The following is a 16,983-nucleotide window of genomic DNA, read 5'->3' on the forward strand; positions in this document are numbered from 1 at the left end:
GCGGATACGCAACTGGTGTGTACTCGCTATAATTAGTTACAGTAAAAGCTGATAAAGCCCATCGCAGGGCGAGTACAGCAGGGTAAGCTACTGAACTGTAGTCCACGCTCTCGGTCGAGGGTTGAACGGAGAACCGGAGCACTAACCAGTTGCGCACGCTTACGAAGAGTTTCGTGAGAAAGGGAGGCGAAGAGGGATTCCCTTTAAGGACGAAACGGGACAAAACTGGAGTTGGAACACGGGCCGGGGTGCGTGTATCGAAGAAACGCCTGTAATGAAATACGATTTATTTACTAAATATGCGAAATATATACATTAGGCCATACACACAAGTACGTAATCTTTCCGATGGGTTTCGGGATGTCGACGAGTGGCGACTGCTTGAAGATCGTAGATCGGAATTCGGCGTCGCGATCGTTTCAGCTCACGGCGAGCACGAGAACTTGTCGAGCCGCTAGCTGAAGCGGTCGTGGCGTCCATTTCTGCAATAGAAGTTCGCGTTTTTCATCCAAAGACTGGACGACGCTCGCCGAACGAGATCAGAACGAATTCTCGATTTTTCCGATCGATTCGACGATCGTGTCAACGTTTAGGAAATGATCGTAATCGAATCTTAATAGACGCCACCGGTCGTTGCCTATACTACGGAAAGCGCGATAAATTTCGCTTCGATGCGATCTTCGGATTCTTTTCTTCTAATCGGTAAGGTACGTCGATACGACAGGTATAATACGCGCGTCGCAAGTATGTACAAAGTATACACGCACACACACGCACGCACACATGCACGCACAGGGTGGCACTCCGGGGAGGAGGAAGAGCCGCGAGCGGAGATGGGCAAAATTCTCGAATAACGATCCATTACACGTTGACCTTTTCACCGTTAAATTAATGAGCGTCGTGAAAACCTCTGAGCCGAATCGATCTCGAAATTTATTTTCCAATAAATCAATTTATAACTCGAGTTGAACGTTTGAAATGCTACTTTAACGAGATTGAAATATGGCAATTGCTCGCTACAATTTCGAAATCAATTCTTTAGAATCATTACAGCACCTGGCGTTTCTGGAAATTTACACTTTGTTATTAATAAACATGACAAGTACGACGGTACCGTGATCTATTGGCGAAAGGTTGAACAGTAATTAGTAAGAAATTAATAGTAACGGAAATCGTTCGATCGCATGAAGGTCATGAATGTATCGATGCACGTTGGTTTCGTCGATTATCTATCATTCGAATCGAATGTTGCCAATCTCCAGTCGCGTGGAAGGCGAATCGGTCGACGGCGGGCGCGGTGCGGAATCCGGAAGCGGTCGGTCGGCTGGTCGCGCGAACGAGACGCGCAATTGCGACTACGAGCTAGAAGAGTGGCGGCGCGAGGAGGTAGAGCGCGCGTCGTTTCGGAAGTACAAGTACCGGGGAATGGAAGCTTCGAAGCCGTAAACGGGGACAACACGCGTGTACGCGAGAGCGCGTAATGCGGGGGCGCGTAATGCGAGAGAGCGTAAATGCGAGAGAGACGGCGGAATATGGCGGCGGAACATCGAGACGCTTCGCTCGCGACCCTCGCTACAGGTGCGTGTTCACGTGACATTAAGGGGGCACGTGCATGCGATCCAGAAGGCCGATGCTTGTAATTTTTCTTTTCTAGGAAAATTAACGAGCGAACAATTAAATTTATAAAATCAGGATCGCGCCCATTCGAGTGCTTTAAAGCGGCCGTTTGACATTGATGGAAACAAGGGGGAGATTAATGGATCTCCTTCGAGTTACCTCTTATTACGACGCGAATGGGAAACCACTTAAAGTACGGTTTTTCGAACTTATAGAGCCATTTGTCGGCGTCGTGAAAAGTTTCCAAAGAATTCCTGCGAAGTAAATCCAACAATGAATTCGCGAAGATCGTAAATTCGCAACGATTGTCGTTCCATTACCCCTTTAAACTTGACAGGGTTCGATGATTCGTGTCGACGGAAACGGGGTCAGAATAATGTCAACGGTTCGATTAAACGAAACTTTTCCACCGCACATGCGGAATGATTTTTGCCGAAATAACATGGGAAAACCTTTTTTTTTCCACTGGTTAAAACTGAACCGTGTATAAAAGGTATCGCGTAAATCGAGTGATTGTTGATCGCGCGAAACAAAAGCCACGTATAACAAGTGCCGTGTAAACTGAGGGACCAGTGTATACAATTTCACGTACGGGCAGTATATACAATACTGTTGAAAAAATATATCTACAATGTATGGATTGTTTCCAGGGGTTGCGAGACGGAAATATTGGAACAAAGTGAAGCCAGGCGTTTACTATCGCGGCATTAAAATTAAAAGTCTTGGTTTTACGTTCGGTGGAAACGAACCTTCGATGGCGCGTGAACCCGCAACTTACGACCGACTCTTCCGTCGCGCGGAAACGAACTACGACGAGATTTGCGTGGACCGGTCAGGATCGTCGACGATCGGTCGGAAGGATCGCCCGTTTCCGTACAATTTCAACAAATGTTTGCCCCAGCCGTGCACGTCGAATTTTACAAATTAATCGGCTTATAGTCTCGTAAATCGTACTTTCGAGTCGCGTGCCGCAAAACGAGACGATAATCCGCGTTGGGCCGGTCCAGCGCTCGGCTGCGCTCATGGATCGCGTATCGATGCTCGCGCGCGCTATGGCGCGATTTCAACGCTCTCGCTAGCTTGTAATGGAAGCAGGGTTGGGCGTTATTCGAATAAAACGTCGAACACACTTTTTCAAATAAATTCTGCTTTAGATAGCATTCGATTAGAAGTCGCAAAAAAAATGAAGTCATTCGAGAACGACGAGTGATTCTTTTATTCGAATAAAATGTTGAACGAAAAATTAGGAAGAATCGATATGAGAAACCGTTGATCTACTGCGTCGCGCGGCAATGTGTGATGTACAATAGACGACCGCGACTTAACGAAGACGCTTACTCGTCGTTGAGGCCGTTCGAATAACGAATAAACTCTCGGTGAAATAAATCTGTTTCGAACAACGCTACAGATTTATGCGCGAACAGCTAGTCGTTTTTCGTCGAATGAAATCGTTGCTCATGGATGAGTCTTTTGAGTCTTTATTCGTTAGTTGAAATAATAACTCTAAGGGAAAGATTGCCTAAATCATACGAACGCTTTGAAATTGATTGAACGAACGTTGAAAATGAAAGTAATGCCGTAATTAAACCGACCCAATTGGAGCAACCAAGTGTAATTCAATTTAAAAAACTCGACTATCGTGGAGTTTCTACCTCGTGCGCCACTTTATTGAGCCCAAAGATCTTTTCATTAATATGCTACAGAGTGGACCGAAAGATCTGTTACGATTACGATTATAGTCGTTGCTTTTATCTTTTGCATTATTAGCAATTTTTGATTTTAGTTTTGTATAATTTATCGATCCGAAAATTACTTGGAATTTTGAGTCCAATTGCTATCGTTAAACGATCTCGGTAGAGAATGAACGTTTTCGCGTTTATTTATAAGTATACTTTGCTGCAAGCTCTCATCGAATCCCGGTGGAAAATTTGAAAAAGTTATGATAGATCGTACAGTTCTAACGGAACTTTCGGGCTACCCTGTATAAAGTTATCATACTATATCATAAATATATAGAATATTAAAATATATTACCTTCGGGGTTGTAAACTTACCAGCTGCGTGGCTCTGATATTACATCAAACTCCTCGAAATTAGATTTTACCGCGTAACAAATCAAGTGGTGCACTTTCCAACACGAAAATCGGCCATGTACAGTAATATGGGCATAACCTTGTAAGCAAACGCGATAAGTGACGTTATCGTACTAATTTCAATTATTTAACAACGCGGTCTAAGCGAGGCAAACTTCCCCTACGCGTCTGGAATGCATGCATCCGGACATCGCGACTCGGAAACAGGAGTGCCGCGTAAAAAATTCGCGCTCGATAGATAGTACCCTGTCATTGAAAGCGTTTTCTCGCACCTGTCGTCTCCAAATTCCCGGCTAGGGTCGCCGACTAGAGATAGGCAAAATTCTTATTTTATTCGTTACTCTTACAGGGTTACGAACGATTGGATAGTCTAATCTAAAGGGAGGCTCGATTCTACGATTTGTTTTTAGTTCGAACTACCCGTTCTCTTTTGAATCCTCGCACACTAGTGGAAAGCACAAATAGAAGACAGTGACGACACGCTCTGAATTATTTAATAATCTTTATTTTTATCTAGTATACATACGAACTGTACTTTCCACTAGTGTAAAAGTAGCTTTAAAAAAAATAATACTCCCGCTACATAGACCCGTAAAATCGAGCCCTCTCGTTCAATGTCCTACCGCGCGTAATCCTGCGGATAAAAATTAATATCTGTACTGTACATCGAAGTATTTCACAACGCGCAAAGCAAAATCGAGTTGCTCGATCGAACAAACGCCACGAATAAATTGCTACACGTTAGTTTATTCGTTACTTGCTATTCTCTAAGATAGAATCGAACCGTGCCCATCTCAGTCGCCGACCATTCGAGCGAAGCGGGCGGTAACGACCATGTTTTGTTTCGATTTCGCGACTGATCGTTTTCCTGTTGCTAAACGTCCGCCGCGATACCATCCCTGGTCTCCTGTCGGTGTCTTCCCGTTCCTCCATCTCCATCGCCATCCGCTTCAGCTTCTCCTTGGCCATCCGGTTCGGCTAGTTGCCGCGAGTCCAGTCGCTATCGCGAACGCCAGCGCGAGCGAGACGCGGCGGGTCGATAGGTCGATTCGCTGGTCCGCCGGTAGATTCTCTAAACGGGTGGCAGTAGTCGCAGCATCAGCGCGCTCGCCACTGTCAGGCACACGGAGGGCGTCGCGACGCTCGCATGACCCTCCACTGAAACATCCAAGAGAACCGTGCTTCGTTGACTGCCCTGTCATGGGCACGATTGGCTCCCAAACGCCGGAAAAGTGACGCGATATCAGGTCTCTCTTTGAAAAATTCTTTCTTTTCTTCATCATCTAGCACTGGCGAGAAACATCAACCGCTACGCCGATTTTAATGAAACTTGGTACACGTGTCGAACATTGAAAAATATTAAACACGTATTCTTTTATATCGGATGGTATTCGTGTTCAAGGGGTAAAGTTGTGATTGTAGTTTGTTTTTCATCATTCATACAGGGCGAGTCTTATAAGGTGACGACCTCAAATAAATCGTAAGATATTTGTTGTACGACAAAATGTTTCAAACAAAAGTTGCATGGTATCTAGAGGGACATACAGTGCTGTAATCTGTTTTTCATTACCTTACTTTTTTATTCAAATATTAGGTTTATCTTCATTTTTTTAAACGGAATGTCTACCGAGTTATTTGAGGTCGTCACGTTATAAGACTCACCCTGTATATGAATGTATGAACAATCGCACCCAATTCCTGTTTCAAATTTATTATTCTATTTCTGTTGCATCACTTATAATACAATCAGTCTTATGAGTATTCGTACCCTTCATATCTAGTGACGAAATTTGTCTAATTTAAATCGTAGGTTTCATGTTCTTAAGTCAATTTTCCATTATAAATATGTACATGAATAAATTTCACACATGTATATATTCATAACAACACATTTATTTGGATTATAGAGGGTACGAATACTTATGGGACTGACTGTATATATACATTGGGTACTCGAGAAAGTTCGTGGCGTTTCTCAACCATTTGCATGATTTCATCACAGCGTTCTGTGATTGGTCGACCACAGCGTGATGCTTTTTTGACATCCAAATTTTGATAGAGCATTTAGTCCGTAAAAACCACAAATTTTTTCACAAGCCTGGATAGCATTCTCGCCTTGATCGAGCGACAAGACGCCACGAACTTTTTCGAATACCCATTACATGTGCATTAATAGAAAGCCAGTTCAATATTAAAATAAATCCAAGCAATAGTAATACCCCTAGCGAAAATTACTTTCGAAGTTGTAAACGAGATCCCTATTTAATTACATTCCTGAGAAACCAATACAGAATATTTAAATTTAACATTTGATCCGCCTGTGTATCAAATTTCATCGAAATCCGAATGTTAAATTCGGTTGATGTTCCTTGCGAGCTTTCAGAATTTTTATTGTTTTATCTAGTATTTTATTTCGTCTTATTTTCACGGTTTAATTGCAAATCTCTTTTGAAAAAAACCCTCGCAATCTCACCAGTGTGGAGCCGTTTCACGTCGAATCTGATTATCTACCACTTTTCAGGTGTACGGTCTTCGCGACACCGATGGCTCACGCCCGCGACCCGCGCGACGGACGAGAGCATCGTTCGAAATTTTCGCGACAATTTGAAGCTTCTTAGCCGAGGCAGACAAAACTTTGCGTCCCGTCGCTTCGTAACTTTGCACTTCGGTTGAGCGACGTTTATCCTCGATCCTTGCCGCCAGTCGGCCGTGAAAGCGACGTCGACTCGCTGGTGAGAAAGGAACGAGCAAGAGGGTGCAGGAGGCTCGACGTCGACGGGCAAGCGGGGGTGGCACGATGGAAAGTTTCGACGTACGAAATTTGGCCGCGGGTCTATTCGAAGTGAGCCGATGTCGGGGGGGGGGGGGGGGGCGGCGGGGGTTACGGAGCGTCGCGACGTACGACCGCGTCGCTTCCAAGAACGATTCCGACTAACGAGAAAATCGAGGATCGTTAAGAGCAATTTTGTCGAGACGTTCGGGCGTTCCTTCTCTTCCCTTCTTCGTCTTGGTCGCTAGTTTTTCAATCCCCTCGGCGATTTTGTAACCACCACGACTAGGGACAGGGAACCTGTGGCCTGTAGCATGCGGACTTTCGATGCTTGTTACGTCATTTGTGCACGGTTAGATGATCTTGATAAAAACGGCAAAACGAATTGGCAAAATTCAAATGAAATTCCATTAAAAATTTGAAATAATATAGTCCGTTGCAACGAAATATGAACAGAAATAATCGACAGTTCCAGTTATAAGATCTAAAGCAGACATGAGCAGACATTTTTATCTCGTAGGAGGGAATATTTTAATCACATTTTGAATTTATGTTCGAGACAATTCCAAAACTCGAGGGGATGGTAATGTATATTATGACTCGAAATTGATAAATGGAACGTAAAATATTAAGGGTGAATTGATTTATCGAAGTAGCAAACTGATTAATCATAACAAATAATGATCGTTTGTTCGCTATTTTTATTTTAGAAAATCATGCCGCGTTGCTGGCGCGTTTCGAGCGTAATTTGTTTATTGTCTTAAAGTTTGTACACAGTGCGCGAGATGATTAAGTTAATGGTTTTTACCCGAGCCGTCGTAATGATGAAACGTACAAAGAGACTGAAAATTTTCATTTTCATTATGCCATAATGTACGTAAATAAATTATTACCTTTAGAAATGTGTCAACCTTTGAACGAAAGAAGCCTGCGCGATGCGCGGACGTGCGCGGACAAAGAGAAAGTAATTAGTAATTAGCTATTAGTCACGTTACTGCAGCCTATACAGCGGCAAACCTTTACAAAGGGGCTCATTTTTTTTGAGAATTATGATGTTCTTAATTCGGTGGAGCTGGAATTGCTAAAATAACACACCGGCCGACGGTTTCACGCGGCTCGAAGCGGTTAGTTTGGACACAATCGCATCGTTACGCGCGGATCCGGTGGACCGTTGCTTTCTACGCTTGTATTCGCGAGATACGTGCCTTGGCATAACTAACTAACGAATTCCGCGATTCGATCGCTCCCATCCCGCGCATCAGGCGTGGGTGGTTGACTCCCTTCCCCATTTTCCCGTCCTGTTCTTTAAACGGGGACACCAGCCAAAAGAGTGCCGATATTTGGGAACTTTTGCTTCGACCATTCGCTTCGAATATTTTTGAGATAATCTTGTCCTCCGCTGGGTCCAGAGAGACCCAAATTAAGCCATTCGAAGATGTAGCCGCGGGAAGGTCGACGCGAAGGGTTGGGAAAGGTAAACGAGGGTAAATTATTGTTTTAATTTCGATGGATCGCGATGTGGTCTCGAGGGGGACCGCGGGGCCGACTTCTGCGGCCGTCGAAGGCGGAATAGCCAAGGCCTCCGTTTCACAGGAACGGGCGAATGGCGATCGTAAAGCATCCTTAATTCGTCGGAGCGCACAGGCGATGCTTAATTTCCTGCGAAAGTAACTCGTCGCGTTCTCTCGCTCGTTCCGCGCCTCTTTCGCTCGGAAATAACGAGGTAATCGTTTCTCGTGCCGTCAGGTTCGCGTTAATTAACGCGTCCGTCGCTTTACCGCGCTTTACCAACCCCACTCTACCGTTTTTGCGACGAAGAAAGAGAAGCGGGGTACGAAGAGAGATGGAACGGAGGTAGTGGCGCACCCAGGGGGTCGGCAAGGGAGCAGTCGCGCGCCTCTTCCGATATCTATTTTTTTCGAACGGTAGAATTTTTGTTTAGGCGAGCGTGAGTCTTTGGGGAGGTTCCAAGATGTCGATCGTCGCGATAGTTGAAAAACAAAAAATTCGTAAAAGGTGTTCCAATCGACTGTACAAAGAGCTTCTGCTGGCATTTTCGTGAAAAATATCGAGTCATTGCGTGAGAATTGCACGTCTCGGGAATGTTTGCTCAATCCTCGGTCTTGCCAAATGCACAAGATGCTTCGGAGAGCCTGCACGTCGTAAATAATTCTTAATTAGCTTAACTTTGCTAAATGACCTCTCTCGAGAAGCTACTGTTGCTGGAATTATTAATAGTGTTTTCGAGCCAACACAAGCATTTGGTCACCAAGTCTATATTCTGTTAACAAGTTCAGCGGTTCTAATAGCTTTACCGTGTATTTACGAAATGTACTTCGCGCGACGAGGCCGAGTGTCGCGATTCTTCTCAAAAATTGCCACCATTAAGGTCAGGGACCTTATTATCTTCATAAAGTTAAATGGAGTAAATGTAACGCTATTTAAAAGGTGACTCGTACTAATGCTGCGGTGAAAGTAACGACATTTTTTATATCTTTACGCTTTCTAACACAAAATCCTTTCATGGATAAAAATGGCTACCTCCTGTGTTTCTTCTATCCTTATATATACAGGGTGTTCAAAAAAAAGCATTCAATATTTATATGGTGTATAGGGCACACTGTACTGAGTACAAAAGCTTTAGTAAAAACATAGGTCTAAAGGTCAACCGTTTCTGAGATATAAACATTTTTGCTTGCTAGTATCATGATTGACTTACTTGCTTTTATTGCATGCGATGTCTATGTCAGTGTTTATAAATTGCGTTTTGAATGTTCCCATTCAAGAACCAGTTGCATGGCCTTCTCGATCCCCCGATTGAAATCCTTTGGACTTTTTTTTATGGGGATATTTAAAAAGCCAAGTGTATTCCAGCCCGATAAACGACTTAGAAGAACTACGTAACCGAATCCACCATGCTTGTCAAATAATTCGACAGAAATATGGGATTTTCGAGAGAGTTCGCGACTCTGTACGAAGAAGATTCCAAGCGTGTACAGAAATGAGCGGTGGACACGTGGAAAATCTTCTATAAATATCGAAAACCTAGTAGTAAATCAATCATGATAATAGCAAACAAAACCGTTTATATCTCAGAAATAGTTGACCTTTGGAGCTATGTTTTTACTAAAGCTTTTGTACTCGGTACAGTGTGCCCTATACACCATATAAATATTGAATGCTTTTTTTTGAACATCCTGTGTATTCGTAATTCGCAAGAATTTCAAAAATGTTGCAAACAAATCTCAAAGGGAATTAAATTCTACGCAAAAAAGTTTAACAAACTTCGTCTCTATCTACTTCGGTAACGTTTCCGTAAAGTGTCGAAAAGTAACGCGGCGTGTTAGGCTCCCTTGTTAAAAGTCTGAGTGCGCCACCGAACGGAGGAGTGGGGAAAGGGTGCGCTGAATCGCGCTCAGGCTTACCGAAAACTTCCGTGGTGCGCGTCTCGACGAGCGGCGCGTCCGAGTTTGAATCCAATTCCACGGTCGCCTCGCATCTTCGACAAAATTTATAGAGACGCATTAATCGTCGAGAGCTGGACGAAGACGATGGTGGCGTGGTTGTGATGGTGGTGATGGTGGTCGTGCTTTTGTCGGGAGAGGTGATTGTCCAGGGCGAAATTACCTGACGTTTATTTTGTCGCCTGCGATGTGATCCGATTCCAACTGGAGCCGTAAACTGGATATCACCGAGTAGAGTCCGTGATGGTCGTACACCGTCCTCGAGTCGGGCATCACCTGAAACGGACCAGCGACGAAACGTGTTCTTCGAGTTCTATCGAGATCGTGACTACGATCGGGGCTTTGGAAAGGGGCAGAGGTGCTTAAAGAGACCGGTCAATGAAATTACTCCGAAACAAAGTTCTCTTTGAAAATTAATTTCCGAGGAAGTGAATACTTATCGCGAGTTTTCCTTTCGAGTCGTTTTCACGGGGATCTTAAAGACTGGGAAAGTATTTTCTTTTAAAGTGTCGAATTCATCATTCTCGCAACGGTGTCGTCGTTATGAATTTCCTGAAATTTCGTAAGAGTCGCGGAGCCTTAGCGTTGCGCGATCGCGATCGTGTTCAACCGCGGCAAACTTTCGGCCGAATTTACAGCTCGGAGCGGACCGAAACGAGTTACGGATTATCGCGACCGCGTATGGAAATTGTCGGGAATATTTCCCGACGCGTAACGCGACGCGACTCGCTGGAACGACGACGATACGACTGGTTGCAATTCAAGGTAATGGGCTGCAGCCGAGCTGGGCGGTCGCAGGCTTCGAGACGTCGCGACGTCGAGATTTCCTCGGAGAGCGAATGATTCGCCCCGGGCTAACCGCGGATCCGAACGTTTCTTTGCGCGCGAACGCGTTTACCGAGAAAAGGTCCTTATTTAAAATAGACGAAATCCCTCGCATACGAATTCGCCTCGAATTCTGCATATTCGCGGATCTACGCGGTCGTCATCAATTCCCCTTTTCAATTTCCTCTGAGTTAATAATAATCGCTCATTAATATGACAAATTCCAATCGTCAAATCAAGCATTGCTCATGTATATGTAGTTTATCCACACGTTTTGACTATTACACGAGTAATCACGTTGTTAAAGATGAAAGAACAAATCTTAATTTAGATATGAACAGGTTATTTAATTCACCGTCAAGGGATATTCTGATGTGAATAGTTCTCATTAGGAGAACTAATAAATATAGAAGGTACAATGAAAAAGGTAGACTATAAGCAGACACTCGAGCAATACGCCGTGCCATCGTTGCCGGTTAATAGGCAGAAATTCTATTACGCAGCATGATAACGACCCTAAGCACTCGTCTAAATTGCATAAAGGGTTCTTATTACGGAAGGAAACGGAGGGGTGCCCGAGGAATATGACATGACCAGCACGGTCGCCATACTTGAACCCAATCGAGCTCTTGCGAGAAGAGCTCGATCGGAATATTCAGTTGCACTGTTCAACGTCGAAACGACGTCTTTGTTAATTATCATAAGGGGATGAACAATGTAAAATTACACAATTGAATAGCTTTCGAACGATGCTTAATTCTCTCGTCCCGCGAAAGTTTCTGCTGTTTTATTTGCACGCTTTTAATTTTATTTTTCAATATGAGGATGCAAAAGAAATTCACTCTCGCGTTAGTCCGTGTTTCTCCTGTTTCGTCTCGCTTCGCGAAGTTTCCGCTATCGCTAAGAACTCAGTCATCAGTCTGGAAGAGCCGTGTTTATCTGAAGTTACGATAGAAGTTCTATATACAAACGGAATGAAAGAAAGTAAACAGAAAATATACGCTGGTGTCGAAGCTGGACTTTGCTTCTAGATATATCGTACGAAGAAGTTGGACTATTAACGTAAAAGCATTTATCTGTCTTATCTTTCATTTCACTTTTGAGGTAACAGTGAAAAGCGCTTCTCGAAATCTTAATTTATTCGAAAGCTATGGTGAATTACGTAATGTATTATTTATGTTAATAGATGCCACAGTCGAAAAGTAGGTTGAGAGCTATCATATGTATTATTTGTCGATACTCGAACTTGCAGTTGACATGTTATATGTGCTTCTGCCTTACTTTACGTTTTATACGTTGTCGACACAACAGCTTCATAAATCTTATTCTCCATTTCATATAAATATACAGGGTGTTCAAAAAGAAAAAGCATTCAATATTTATACGGTGTATAGGGCACACTGTACTGAGTAAAAAAGCTTTAGTAAACATAGTTTGCTAGTATCATGATTGACTTACTTGCTTCCATCGCATGCGATGTTTATGTCAGTGTTTATAAATTGCGTTCTGAATGTTCCTATTCAAGTGCCGACAATTTCGTCAATTTCATTTTTTCGATTTCGTGTACAGAAATAAGCGGTGGACACGTGGAAAATCTTCTATAAATATCGAAAACCCAGTAGTAAGTCAATCATGATACTAGCAAACAGAAATGTTTATATATCAGAAACGGTTAACCTTTGGACCTATGTTTACTAAAGCTTTTTTACTCAGTACAGCGTGCCCTATACACCATATAAATATTGAATGCTTTTTTTTGAACACCCTATATTCAATTTTCTCCTTTACGTTCTCAAACCTAAAATAGTTACCATCTACTCATTGTCTGTGATCCAAAAATGTTCGAAAACCGTTGATCCATCGCATCCGAGATCGTTGACGCTCTGGCTCCAACGTTCGTGATAGTTCCTTTTGGATCTCCATTAGCGGCGGTTAGGGGAGCGGCGAGAAGGGCCGCAGAGATAAACGAGTCTCGAAATTAAATCATTTTTAAGCCATACTCGTCTACTCGCAGAGTATCTTTCCCTTTAATCGCGACCGCCCTACTTTTGTCCTCTGTTGTCCGCTTCGCTAAACCGCTTCTCGCTTTCTCAAACGTCTGCCTCTGCTCCCTGGGCTCGAATTCCTCCTTCCGCCGCAATGCCCCGACCCCTATCCGTCATCCGATTCTTTAGAAGCTTCAACGGGGCTCGCGCGCGTTTTGCGATGGGCAATAGCTATCGATTCGCGTGGGAGGGGGGTTCGAGCTCGTCGAGGGGCTTCGCTAGCTCGCGCGGAGCCGAGTAATTGAAAGTGAATCGAAGATTAACCCTAGGAAGACTAGAGGGCCATGTCGAGTCCCACTGTCGGAAAACATTAAAATTACAACTGTTTAGGAATTAGTCGCACACGAAATTTGACTTTCATACACTGATCTCTCTTCCTGGTTAAAAACTAAACTCTTGCAATCTTCCAGTCGCGTCTTCCTCTTACCCTTATACATACACAACACACGCTCTCTTATCATTCGTTCCCAAACCGACGCCTAGCACTCGCTCCCTTAACTTAAACATTCGCTCGATTCCATGCGCTTTTATCCATGCACGTTCTCACACTCTACAGCCAGTCACCCTGATTTGACATTTGAGCCGTTCACTGCACAAATCGATTAATTCTACTTTTCGAAAATTTTTAAATTCAAGTGTCAAAGCACTTGGTATAGTCATAACCTTTCATATTTATAATAACTCTCCTGAATAATTAACACCATTCAACAACAAAATTTTGTTGGCCATTGAATGATAAATAATTTATTTCAGAGGCCATTTTGACCGCATTTCTCAACTTTCTGTTTTATAAAGTTAATCAATTCGTGTAATGAACGAATCGTTTGGCTTCGAATCTCTTTAAAATCGTACCCTACAATAGTATAATAGTAGATAGCTTAATTGTGCACGCGACTCGTTGCACTTACAAACGAACCACGAAGTCTCCTATTTCTTCTGATATGAACCAAAAAGCAAACATAACATGTCCCCCTGTTTATTGCAAATTGTCTATTTTCTGATAGGCAAAAGTGCCCTTTGGAGCGAAGCATTCCACGGAAGAGCATCTTCGGACCTCCAGATTGGTCCCTCCCAAGTATCGTAAAATGTTAAGGCGTGGGTCATAGGCCCTTATCAGTCTTTCCATAGTTAATAGAGACGCCAGAGGCGAAACGACCGATCGTTCGTCTCCAGGGGCTGTCGAGACGCCGGATGAAAGCCAAGGCGAGACCTCGCTCTAGGCGCGAGCCTCTCGGAATCTTCCGAGACTCGCGACACGGAGAACGTTTTCGAAACAATATTGCTCGCGTTAAGTGCCGCGCTAAACTCGCTCAACTCTTAATGGACATCGCCGACAACGTCGCCAACTTTCCAACGAGGAAGCTCGCGCAGCGCGAAAAGAGGGACGGCTTGGGGATAAGAGGAAACTTTTCGTGCCAGCGGGCTCGATTCGTCGCGAAGCCCTAAAAGAGCGCAGGCGTTCATCGGCGCAGTCTTTAAGCCCGTATAGTTGCGCGACGGCTCGCACCACCCGCGTGTACGCGCGCTTCCGGCATCAACTGCCTCCACTTTGCGGATTATATTTAAATCCGTTCGCCGATGGGACCAGGGTTGTCACGTATTAAACGCCAATCTTGGAAGAACAAACGAGTTTTCGCTCGTTTCACTTAACGACAGTATTTGCTGAATTCAGTCTTGCTCTATTGGTAGATCTGCATTTAGTGTCACGTTGATCTTTCAACGTGAGAAAATGGATCGAAAACGTAGAGTGAAATTTTTTTGTGCGGGGCTTTGCTCTCGAGAAAATTGACGTCGAACATTCCTGAGCTGCGCGACTTGTCTGTCGCGTCTGACCATTGTTGGCTTTTTCTACTCGAATCGATGTTTGATGGCACTAACGACGCTGCAGCGTTGTCTGTTTCGATTGGGCGTAACTACTTACAAATCCAGAAGGTTAAGGGAACATGAATAGTAATAAAAATATGCGGAAGAATATTTAAACAAATTAAAAAATAATAAAATATAGGTGCGAACCTGTCTTTTGCAAAAAGTAGGATAAGGCAGACCAAAAGTAACTTACTGTTCAACGTGTTAATTTATGATGAGAAACTTTAAATAATCTTTAATATAATCTATTCTTGTGAATAATAAAGGCACTTGGAATATAAACGTATTCTTTATTAAATGGCGGGAGTGAGTATGACTCTTTTTGGGTGGAACCAAGATGTTAGTCACAGAAAGGGTCATAGCCAAGTAAGTGGTCCACCTCCTAGTGGTTCCCGCCGTGAGTACCCCTGGAGACATGTTTGGAAACGTGTAACATATTTCCAGGGGGAAACAAAGAGCCACCTCTGCGCGTAAAAGTATAAAGTACACCCAAGGTGTTTTATACGCACCATCTCGGTCGTTGCTTACAGATATCCAATTTAACAGGGTGTCTCATTATAATCTTTCCACGCGATTATCTCGCAAAATATTCATCATTCGAAAAAAAATGTTTAAACGTAACATGCTCCATCTGAAGGGGGACATTCAATGTTGCACATTGTTTTTTATAGGTGGACGCGCCTCCGAGATTTGAAGGTCACCTTTGTTTTTTTTAACGGAAACGTAGTTTCTTTTTACGCTAGACACATAGCTTATCTCAAGACGAATTCATTGATCTGTATTATGTTGACCTTGAAATGCCATTCAAGGTCATTCCCTTGGCTTAAAGTTTTCTTCTTCACTGCACGTTATCTTCTAAATTCAAAAGTACAACCTTGAACATTTATGCAGCACCTGATTCTATCCCTAAACGACAGGTCAACTTGTTCTAAAGTTTCGCTAGCAATTTGTCTGCAAGCATTTATTATTCGAGCCTTCATATTTTCGGCTGTTGTGGGCTGCTGCATGTAAACTTTATCTTTTATGTAACCCCACAAGTAAAAATTCAAATGTGTTAAATCTGGCGACCTTGGTGGGAAAGGTATTGGACTTCCTCTACCTATCCATCGTCTAGGAAACATTTCATTTAAAGTTTGTCGAACGCGGCGATCGTAATGAGCTGGAGCACCGTCATGCTGGAACCACATCCGCACTCTGGTGGCCAGTGGAATGTCTTCTAAAAGGATTTGCAACTCACTACGAAGAAAATTATTGTATCGTTCTCCAGAAAATATGAAGGCTCGAATAATAAATGCTTGCAGACGAATTGCTAGCGAAACTTTAGAACAAGTTGACCTGTTATTTAGGGATAGAATCAGGTGCTGCATAAATGTTCAAGGTCGTACTTTTGAATTTAGAAGATAAGAAACATTTTCTGGACGTGCAGTGAAGAAGAAAACTTTAAGCCATAGAAATGACCTTGAATGACATTTTAAGGTCAACATAATACAGATCAATAAATTCGTCTTGAGATAAGCTATGTGTCTAGCGTGAAAAAAAACTACGTTTTCATTTAAAAAAACAAAGGTAATGTTCAAATCTCGGAGGCGCGTCCACCTAGAAAAAAACAGTCTGTAACATTGAATGTCCCCCTTCAGATAGAGCATGTTAAGTTTAAACATTTTTTTCGAATGATGTATATACTCATTTTTATAACTTCCAAATTTCGTGTCGAGTACGAATTTGATTAAATAGTACGAGATGTATAACGCGTCACTGCGGAACGGCGCAGAATCCGTCAGCCAAGAGAGGTTGCCACGCGACAACGAGTCACCGATCTCGCTGCGAACTCGTACGGCCTTCTTCGAAGCCAAATTGGATTCCTTTTGTCTACGCGACGCAGCCTGCATAATTAGCAATTAACAGAGTTGGCCGAGTTTCGGCATTTCGCAGACTACCGTCGCTCTACTCCACCCGGCCCCCACCGTTTCTTTTGTTCATGCAAACGTTTGACTTTTTTCTACCCGCGTTTCGCCTGGTCGAAACTCCGGGTTATGGACACTCGACTTCTGACGGAGGTCCGATGAATGGGGAAAAGAAGTTGCGCGGGGGTGATTCGGGGTGCCGCGAGACGAAAACCTGACTTTTCGGTGCCAGTGGTTATTCCCTCGATGCTGGACAGGCTACGAAGTTGAGGTTCGAAGTGTCGACACGATTTAGCTTGCGATTTCAACGTGATTAGAGTATTTAGTAGCACGGTTAGATAAGGAAGATACCGAAAAGGATGTAGAAATAGGAATATATAATTGCATATAAATGCAATC

General features: G+C 43.4%; 1 protein-coding gene across 3 annotated transcripts in view; it reads right to left on the bottom strand.

The window, feature by feature from the left end:
• Window positions 1–278: 278 nt before the first annotated feature.
• Window positions 279–16,983, bottom strand: part of LOC128880648 (basal cell adhesion molecule-like) — a 98,942-nt gene continuing 82,237 nt past the window's right edge. For 2 of the 3 annotated variants that reach the window (XM_054130941.1, XM_054130942.1), the window contains exons 7-8: window positions 10,108–10,220; window positions 279–4,868 (exon numbers count right to left, since the gene is read on the bottom strand). In XM_054130941.1, coding sequence (XP_053986916.1) covers window positions 4,661–4,868; window positions 10,108–10,220 — 321 coding nt within the window. In that variant the 3' untranslated portion in view covers window positions 279–4,660. Of the gene's footprint in view, window positions 4,869–9,905; window positions 9,980–10,107; window positions 10,221–16,983 lie in introns of all 3 variants that reach the window. The other variant, XM_054130943.1, reaches the window with a different exon arrangement.

The sequence above is a fragment of the Hylaeus volcanicus genome, chromosome 8 (genome assembly GCF_026283585.1).
Source record: "Hylaeus volcanicus isolate JK05 chromosome 8, UHH_iyHylVolc1.0_haploid, whole genome shotgun sequence".
NCBI lineage: Eukaryota > Metazoa > Arthropoda > Insecta > Hymenoptera > Colletidae > Hylaeus > Hylaeus volcanicus.